The sequence below is a fragment of the Callorhinus ursinus genome, unplaced genomic scaffold (assembly GCF_003265705.2).
Source record: "Callorhinus ursinus isolate GAN/ISIS: 27379988/994484 unplaced genomic scaffold, GSC_fseal_2.0 scaffold44, whole genome shotgun sequence".
Taxonomy (NCBI): Eukaryota; Metazoa; Chordata; class Mammalia; order Carnivora; family Otariidae; genus Callorhinus; species Callorhinus ursinus.
In genome coordinates, this window is record NW_027397106.1 from 21,210 (window position 1) to 31,427 (window position 10,218).

A 10,218-nucleotide genomic window follows, 5' to 3' on the forward strand; every position below is an offset into this window, starting at 1 on the left:
GCCCATTTACATTCAGGGTAACTATTGAAAGGTATGAATTTAGTGCCATTGTATTGCCTGTAAGGTGACTGTTACTGTCTATTGTCTGTGTTCCTTTCTGATCTATGCTGCTTTAGGCTCTCTTTTTGCTTAGAGGACCTCTTTCAATATTTCTTGTAGGGCTGGTTTTGTGTTTGCAAATTCCTTTAGTTTTTGTTTGTTCTGGAAGCTTTTGATCTCTCCTATTTTCAATGATAGCCTAGCTGGATATAGTATTCTTGGCTGCAAATTTTTCTCATTTAGTACTCTGAAGATCTCATGCCAGTCCTTTCTGGCCTGGCAGGTCTCTGTGGATAGGTCTGTTGCCAATCTAATGTTTCTACCATTGTTGGTTACAAATCTCCTCTCCCGAGCTGCTTTCAGGATTTTCTCTTTGTCTCTGAGACTCGTAAGTTTTACTATTAGATGTTGGGGTGTTGACCTATTTTTATTGATTTTGAGAGGGGTTCTCTGTGCCTCCTGGATTTCGATGCCTGTTTCCTTCCCCACATTAGGGAAGTTTTCTGTTATTTGCTCCAATATGCCTTCTTCCCCTCTCTCTCTTTCTTCTTCTTCTGGGATCCCAATTATTCTAATGTTGTTTTGTCTTATCGTATCGCTTATCTCTCGAATTCTGCCCTCGTGATCTTGTAGTTGTTTCTCTCTCTTTTTCTCAGCCTCTTTATTTTCCATCATTTGGTCTTCTATATCGCTGATTCTGTCTTCTATCTTATTTATCCTAGCAGTTAGTGCCCCCATTTTTGATTGCACCTCATTAATAGCCTTTTTGATTTCGACTTGGTTAGATTTTAGTTCTTTTATTTCTCCAGAAAGTGTTTCTCTAATAACTTCCACACTTTTTTCAAGCCCAGCTAGTATCTTTAAAGTCATGATTCTGAACTCTAGGTCCGACATCGTACTAATATCCGTATTGTGTAGGTCCGTGGCAGACGGTACTACCTCTTGTTCTTTTTGCTGAGGTGATTTTTTTCGTCTTGTCATTTTGTCCAGAAGAGAATAGATGAATGAGAGAACAGAATGCTAACAGGTTAACAACATCTCCAGCAAATATACTCTATACAAATCAGAAAAGACCTGAAACGAGGGGACAAGAAAGGGAAAGAAAGAAGAGAAAAAAAAAAGGGAAAGGAAAAAGATAAAAACAAAGAAAAATAGAACAAAACAAAAAAAAACTGAATATGATCAAATATGATCAGGCTAGTGCATAGATCAGTGCCACACCCCAGCTTTTGGGCATATTTTGGTCTGTTAGAAGAAAGTGCCTGCTAAAATTTTAAAGGAAGAAAGACTTATATATGTACAAAATAAGAGTTGATACAATGAAGGGATGGAAGATGAATGTAAAGATGAAAATTATAAAAAATTTTATAAAAGGAATTGATAAGTTGTTTTTTAAAAAGAAAGAAGAAAATTTAAGAAGAAAAAGAAAAAAGAGAAAAAAAAGGGAGAGAATGTGGTCAGGCAGGAGAGTAGAACAAAGCCATACACTAGTGATTTAGGGTATATTTTGATCTGTTAGAAGAAATTGTATCTCAAAATTTTAAAGAGAGAACCACTTATATATATATATATATATGCCTAAAATAAGGGTAACTACTATGAAGGGATAAAAATATGACTCTAAGAATGAAAAATAAAAAGTTTTTTTTTAAAAAGGGGATTGATAAGATGTTGTTTGAAAAAGGGAAAAAGAAAAATTAAAAAAAAACAGTTAAAAAAATTAACTTTGAAAAACTAATGAATTATGGTAAGAAAGCCATGAATTGTATGTGCAGTATTCCCCTAGCGCTGGAGTTCTCCCGTTCTCCTTGATCGGTAATCTTGATCTTGGCTTGCTGGCTCTTCGTGCTGATCTTCTGGGAGAGGGGCCTGTTGCCGTGGTTCCCATATGTCTTTGCTGGAGGCAGAATTGCCCCGCCCTTGTGAGTCCTGGCTAATCAAGTTGCTCCGGTTTGCTCTCAGGATCTTTTGTTCCCTGCAAGCTCTCAGTACAGCGTTGGAGGACCAGGGTGAAAATGGTGGCTTCCCAATCTCTGCCCGGAGGAGCTGAGTACTCGGGGCCCCGCTCCTCAGTGTGCCCCCAGAGAAAAGCAGTCACTCCCATCTCCCCAGTCTCCGGCCGCACTCCGTTCTCACCCAGCCTGTAATCGAGCGTTTCTATATCTGGCACCCAACCCTGTGTGGAGTCTCCAAACCCAGCAGATCCCTGCGGTGCACTTCCGCGCCGCTCCTCCCAGGGGAGGAAGGGGAATCTCCCCGGCTTTGCCGCTTGTTGGGTCCCTGCTGGAGGAGCAGTGGCCCGACTGGGCCGTGGATCACAGTTTATGGCAACCCCGAGCTGAGAGCCCGCGCCTCGGCCCTGTCTCCGCAGCCGGCTTCCCGGCTCCGATACCTGGTAGCTCTGCCACACTCAGGCATCCCCGGTCTTTCTGTGACCTCGAGGGTCCTGAGACCACACTGTCCCGCGAGCGTTCCACCCCCTGCTTAGCCACTGGAGCGATGTCCCTCAGCGGAGCCGGCTTCTAAAAGTTCCAATTTTGTGCTCTGCGGCTCTAGCACTTGCCAGAAGGGGCCGACGGAGGCCCCCTCCCCCACCGTCTATCCTCCTGAATATCGTCTCGGTTTCACTTCTCTGCATATCCTACTTTCCATAAAGTGGTCGCTTTTCTGTTCAGAGTGTTGTTACTATTCTTCTCTTCGATCTCCTGTTGAGTTCATAGGTGTTCAGAATGGTTTGATCCCTATTCAGCTGATTTCCTGAGACCAGACGAAATCCAGGTCTCCTACTCCTCTGCCATCTTGCTCCGCGCCTCTCTCCTTCTATTTTCAATGACATCCTAGCTGGATATAGTATTCTTGGCTGTAAATTTTTGTCATTTAGTGCTCTGAATAGATCATGCCAGTCCTTTCTGGCCTGCCAGGTCTCTGTGGATTGGTCTGTTGCCAATCTAATGTTTCTACCATTGTAGGTTATAGATCTCTTGTCCTGAGATGCTTTCAGGATTTTCTCTTTGTCTCTGAGGCTCATAAGTTTTATTATTAGATGTCAGATTGTTGACGTATTTTTATTGATTTTGAGGTGCATTCTCCTTGAGTTTGATGCCTGTTTCCTTCCCCAAATTAGGGAAGTTCTCTGGTATAATTTGCTCCAATATACCTTCTTCATCTCTCTCTCTTTCTCCTTCTTCTGGGATCCCAATTATTCTAATATTGTTTCATCTTATGTATCACTTATCTCTCGAATTTTGCCCTTGTGATCCAGTAGTTGGTTATCTCTATTTTTCTCAGCTTCTTTATTTTCCATCATTTAGTCTTCTATGTCACTAATTCTCTCTTTTGCCTCATTTATCCTAGCAGTTAGAACCTCCATTTTTGATTGCACCTCATTAATAGCCTTTTTGATTTCGACTTGGTTAGATTTTAGTTCTTTTATTTCTCCAGAAAGGGTTTCTCTAATATCTTCCATGCTTTTTTCAAGCCCAGCTATTATGTTTAAAATCGTCATTCTGAACTCTAGTTCCGACCTCTTACTAATGTCCATATTGATTAGGTCTCTGGCCGTTGGTACTGCCTCTTCTTCTTTTTTTGAAGTGGTTTTTTCCTTCTTTTCATTTTGTCCAGAGGAGAATAGATGAGAGAACAAAATGCTGACAGGTTAACAAGAACCCCAGAAAAATATAATCTAAACAAATCAGAAGAGACCTGAAACCGGGGGAAAAGAAAGGGAAAGAAGGAAAAAAGAAAAAGAAAAAGAAAATTATAAAAACAAACAAAGAAACAAACAAAAAACAGAATATGATCAAATATGATCAGGCTGGTGCATAGATTAGTGCCACACACTCGATTTGGGGCGTATTTTGGTCTGTTAGAAGAAAGTGCCTCCCAAAATTTTAAAGAAAGAAAAACTTATATATGTACAAAAGTAAGGGTAAATATGATGAGGAGATGGAATATGAGTGTAGAGATGAAAATTATAAAAGATTTTATAAAAGGAATTGATAAGAAGTTGTTTGAAAAAAGAAAGGATTTAAAAACAAAAGGGAGAGAATGTGATCAAGCAGGAGACTAGAACAAAACCATACACTAGAGATTTAGGGTATATTTTGGTCTGTTAGGAGAAACTGTATCCCAGAATTTTAAAGAGAGATCAACTTTTATATATATATACCAAAATAAGGTTAACTACTATGAAGGGATAGAATATGACTCTAAAAATGAAAAACAAAAAAGATTTTTTAAAAAAAGGGATTGGTAAGATGTTGGTTTAAAAGGGGAAAAAGAAAAATTAAAAAAACCAAAAAGAAAGTTATAAAAAATTAACTTTGAAAGACTAAAAAATCATGGGAAAAAAGCCATGAATTGTATGTGCAGTATTCCCCTAGTGATGGAGTTCTGCCATTCTCATTGATCGGTAAACTTGGTCTTGGCTGGTGGTTCTTGCTGATCTTCTGGGGGAGGGGCCTGTTGCTGTGGTTCCCTGATGTCTTTGCCGGAGGTGGAATGCCCCGCCCTTGCTGGTCTGGGCTAAGTAACTGTTCGGGTTTGCTCTCGGGAGTTTTGTCCTTGCTAGCTTTCCCTATAGCTTTGGGGGACAAGAGTGAAAATGGCAGCCTCTCTATCTCTGCCCCGGAGAAGCCAAGAACTTGGGGCCCCCCTCCTCAGTGAGCCCCCAGAGAAAAGCAGTTAATCACTCCCATCTCCCTGGTCTCTGGCTGCACTCCGTGCTCCCCTGGCCTGCAACTGAGCGTTTCTATCTCTGGCACACGACCCCATGTGGAGTCTCCAAACCCAGCAGGTCCCTGTGGTGTGCCTCTGCACCGCTCCTTCCGGGGAAGGTAGGGGTGTCTCCCTGGATCTGCCACTTGTTGGGGCCCTGCTGGTTGAGCAGTGGCCTGACTGTGCCACGGATCCTGGTATATGGCAACTCCGAGCTGAGATCCCATTCCTCGGCTCCGTCTCTGCAGCCGGCTTCCTCACTCCGATACCTGGGAGCTCTGCCGCACTCAGGCACCCCCAGTCTTTCTGTGACCACAAAGGTCCCGAGACCACACTGTCCCAGTGAGGGTTCCACCCCCCGCTTAGCCACCGGAGCGACGTTCCTCAGGGGAGTCGACTTCTAAAAGTTCTGATTTTGTGCTCCGCGGCTCTATCACTTGCCAGTAGTGGCTGACGGAGGCTTCCTCCCCCACCATCTATCTTCCCAAATGTCCCCTCAGATTCAGTTCTCTGCTCATCCTACCTTCCAGAAAGTGGTCTCTTTTCTGTTCAGAGAGTTGTTGCTATTCTTTTCTTTGATCTCCTGTTGAGTTCATAGGTATTCAGAATGGTTTGATCCCTATCTAGCTGAATTCCTGGGACCAGACGAAATTTAGGTCTCCTACTCCTCCACCATCTTGCTCCTCCCCCACCATTGATTTTTAAGAGGATTATGGCACAGGTGTGCTCTGTGTGGTGATTACATACATGTAATTTTCCCTATTGTTAAAGGAAAAGCATTTTAGAAATATTAGTTTGAACAATAATATGAATTTAAATACTTTTGAAAGCCACTAAAAACATGACCTCCACCATATATCTGATACATTTCTCACAACCATCACATTTGCAATAAATATTCATTATATCACAATACTTTACAATAGTATTTCAACTTATACTTACTAACAGGGTGAATATTAGAAACCACATCTTCAGAGAAGTTTCTGTCAATCAGGAAGATCAACCTTCCCTTGCCCTCTTACTTTCCTTCTTCTCTCTCTTTACCTCTCTCTCTGTCTACTTATATACCTATCTATTATATATGCCATATATATAGTATATATTCATTTACTTAACATTTTCATGTTGTTTGTATACTGTCCTAATTTTTACTTTTGCGTTTCTACTTACTTGTTACATTCTTACAAAAGCAAACTTATATAATTTTATTTCTTTACAAATTGCCAAATTAAGAATTTAAATTGAGGGGCGCCTGTGTGGCTCAGTTGGTTAAGCGACTGCCTTCGGCTCAGGTCATGATCCTGGAGTCCCGTGATCAAGTCCCGCATCGGGCTCCCTGTTCAACAGGGAGTCTGCTTCTCCCTCTGACCCTCCCCCTTCTCATGCTCTCTCTGTGTCATTCTCTCTCTCAAATAAATAAATAAAATCTTTAAAAAAAGAATTTAAATTGAATAAATTATCATTTAATTTTCATTTTGTGGTAGTATTATGTTAAATCTGTTTAAAAAAATGTAACTCATTCCACGGAAGGACAAAAGTAAGAACAAGTGCTCATGGACACTCTTGTCTGTCTATGAGAAATAAGAAAAGGTTTTCTATTTTGGACTTATAAACTATGTAGAACTCTTTACATTAATCTATGTATCAGGCCAAGCTGGAAATCAAGAAACCAAAGTCAAATCCACTTACCTGGTATTGAGTTAGATTCATAACTACTGTTGCAAGATCACCAATTTTCTTAGTGATATGTTGGAGTCAAGGGGCTCATTAACTATAGGAACCAGGCTTGGGCACAGTTTTTACATTCTCAGATACCTGCAAGAGTCATTTTCTTGGATTTGGGTGAGGGAGGTAGAACCTGCTGTGAAAGAGGCACTGGAAAGATAAAGACTGTATGTAGATTTGCTAATAAAAGAAAACTGAGGCATAAGAAACTCATGTATCATCATTTCCAAGATACTCTCTGGAGTCTACCTGTTAGACCATTCTAGATTCCGAATTTGTTGTTTTCATGTCAGTAGGAAAGACCATCTTAGAATTAGTTGAAAGTGTCTGAATATAAATATGAAATCTATCAGGATAGTTTAATTTACTTTTATAGACCATTCTCATCCCTCTCAAATATGCTTATCAGAAATAGGGAAATCTTCAGTTAACCTAATTTTTTTAGAACATATTATCAATGGAAGAAAAAGGTAAATTTCATCTTTTCTCTTGCACTGAAACAATTTTTTCTAAAAAACCTAATATAAAATGGATACAACCTCATTCAAATGGCAAAGATAAGTCTGACATCAGATTTTGTCTTAAATTTCTATTTAATTTTTCAATGTTTGAATTACATTTTATTGATGAATTCATGTAGACATTTTAATAATGCTTTTAATTTTAAACATGTTTTCTTAGAATGCCTGGGTGGCTCAGTCGGTTAAGCATCTGCCTTCAGTTCAGCTTGTGATTCCAGGGTCCTGGGATCGAGTCCTGCATGGGGCTTCTTGCTCAGCGGGGAGCCTGCTTCTCCCTCTGCCTGCCACTCCCCCTTCTTGTGTTCTCTCTCTCTGACAAATAAATAAATAAAATCTGTAAACATGTTTTCTTGGTGAAACAGAAGAAGAAATTTGAGAAATATTAATTGATACATATTTTTATTTCACATAAAATGCATTCCATATTTGCATATGGTTTTTAGTAGCTTTTTACAGTATAACAACCTGCATCTTTTCTATGAATGTATAAGCAGCTTTGCTTTGATGTGAGAAACAGTGGAAATTATTGACATCTGAAATTTAGTTACACGGGATAAGACTGACTGTTTCCTATATAGAAAACCGGTTAGGACCTGGTTTTTAGGCTAATAAGGAAAAGAGGCGTTGATGATATATATATGTCTATCTGAAAGAATGAATTAAGGTATTTGAAGAATTTACATAAAGAGTTCTTCATTCAACTTTGCTTTTAGGGGTTTACTTTTTGCATAATCACATTCATTTATTTGAAGAAAAGGCTACTCTCTGGACCATGTTTTTGAAGGCTTGCTTCACCTGCTGGTTTCTTAGTGTATATATGAAAGGATTCAAGAGAGGAGCCACTGAGGTATTGAGCACAGCTACTCCTTTGTTTAAAGTCACCCTTTCCCTTGCAGAAGGCTTAATGTACATGAAAATGCAGCTGCCATAAGAGAGGGAGACCACTATCATGTGGGAGGAACAAGTGGAAAAGGCTTTTTTCCTTTGACTCGTGGAAGGAATTCTCAGAATTGTCCAGATGATGTATGTGTAAGAGAGAATAACTAGTGTTAAGGTGACCATAAGTGTTACCACTGCTAAGAAAAATGCCATGAGTTCTAGGAAGCGAGTGTTTGTGCAAGAAAGCTGTAGAAGTGGAGAAGAGTCACAGATAAAATGATCGATTATATTGGAGGCACAGAAATCCAACTGCAGCAGCAGGATTATTGGTGGAAAGATGACCAGGAATCCTGCAAGCCATGAGCTAAAGACAAGAAGGATGCAGACTCTGCTGCTCATGATGGTCATGTAATGTAAAGGTTTGCAGATGGCCACGTAGCGGTCATAGGACATGGCAGCCAGAAGGTAAAATTCTGTCACTCCCAAGAAGATGAAGAAAAATAGTTGAGTCACACAACCGTTGTAGGTAATGGTTCTGTCCCTCGTCGTGATAGTGACAAGGAATCTGGGAATGCAGACAGACGTGAATGATATTTCTAGGAATGAGAAGTTTCGAAGGAAGAAATACATTGGAGTCTGCAGGTTGGGATCTGAAAGGGTGAGGGTGATAATGATCAGGTTCCCAGTCACACTGAGCATGTAGGTAACAAGAAGAAATATGAAAAGTACAACCTGCCACTGTGGGTCATTTGTAAATCCGAGAAGAATAAACTCTGTTACTGCTGTGAGATTTCTCATTATTTTCCTTCTTTATGATGGTATTCTTTGTTTTAGCTGAAAAATAGATGAAAAAATAAGAAAGTTATGACACCAGAAAGAAACACACACACACACACACACACATAGACACACTTTAAAAAAAATATCATTGCTGCCTTATGTTTTTAGAGAAAAATGATTTTGTGGTATGTAGAAACAAAATACTTATTAAAGCTGACATTTATTATGTAATATATTAATTAATTATTCTTATATTTCTTTCATTGTATTCTTGCATATCTCAGTATAAATCCCTGTCTTCTGAATGTTTTGATATATTCCTGAAAACAAGAAAAAAAAGAGATTAAAACCTCTGAGATGAAAATCTAAAACTCCGAGCTTACTCCCAGCATATTGCAAAATTTTGAAGGTATTTTTTTGTTGCTTTTTTCTTCATATATTTTTTAACATTTCTATTTTGAATAAACATTTCTGTTTCCTTCTCTCATTCAATCTTTTACAATCTACGGAGACCATTTGCCCATCTGGTAGAGTAATGTGTACCTGATAATAGTATGCAGACATATTTGTTTATTTATTTAATTCCAATGTCTCTTCCATAATTTTCATTTTAATTATGAATCTGTCATAATGGTCTTTTCTAAGATTGTGAATACATTCTTCTTGGGGCACCTGGGTGGCCCAGTAGTTGAGTGTCTGACTCTTGGTTTTGGCTCAGGTCGTGGTCTCAGGGTTGTGAAGAATGCTCAGTGAGGTGTCTGCTTAAGACTCTCTTCCTCTCCCTCTGACCTTCCTCCCCCATCCTCTCTCTCTCTCTAAAATAAATAAACAAATCTTTTGATATATATATATTCTTCTTAAATATATTTGTATTTACTATCTACCTATCATGAGTCTGCTCTCTCATACATAAAGCAATACTTTTACTTGAGTCCTAATTTTATTTCTGTAAACTATAAGTGTTTTTACTTAGTTCTAAAATGATTTAGCACTTTTCCTTAATATTGCCTATTCTTTTCTTGAGGGAGACAAAAGGAATAGTTCAACATTCAAGGTAAGCTTTTGGGAGGCAGAGAGTATTTCTTATTACTCTTCTTTTTAATTTTTGGCTTTAATGCAACTCTTGATGCTTTATAGGATTTGTTTAAATTTTTTCCTGTTTGAAGTTCTTACTTTCCATAAAAGCTTTAGAAGTGCTGTCATCTAAGATCATTGTAAGAAATGCTTAACTGTCCAGACAGCCTGGCTAAGTCTGTAATGTCTCACTTGTTTTCTACATCTTTCAGAGGTTTCAGAGCTTTCAAAAGGAATAATATTTACTCACAATTAGCTAATTAACTTAGTATATTAATGAACTTATTAAATTCTTTACCTACAAATTTGCTGGAAGGGAATTATTCCTACTTTCGATCATCTGTTCTCTTTGTGGTCATAAGATATGCATTTATTTTGGCTTCTGCCTTTATATGATGGATACTAACCTTCACGCTCTGAAATTCACATTGACAAAACTGAAGCATAAAGTAGATCTGCTCAGTGTTAAGACAGGAAATAA

General features: G+C 38.9%; 1 protein-coding gene across 1 annotated transcript; it reads right to left on the minus strand.

Moving 5' to 3' along the window:
• Positions 1-7,742: 7,742 nt before the first annotated feature.
• On the minus strand, positions 7,743-8,681 carry LOC112832632 (olfactory receptor 6C75). The gene has a single exon (XM_025883367.1). It carries the CDS (start codon positions 8,679-8,681, stop codon positions 7,743-7,745), a length of 939 nt encoding a protein of 312 aa, XP_025739152.1.
• Positions 8,682-10,218: the final 1,537 nt, after the last annotated feature.

Coding starts and splice junctions, on each gene's coding strand:
- LOC112832632 (XM_025883367.1), bottom strand. CDS start 8,681: ATGAGAAATCTCACAGCAGTAACAGAGTTTATTCTTCTCGGATTTACA.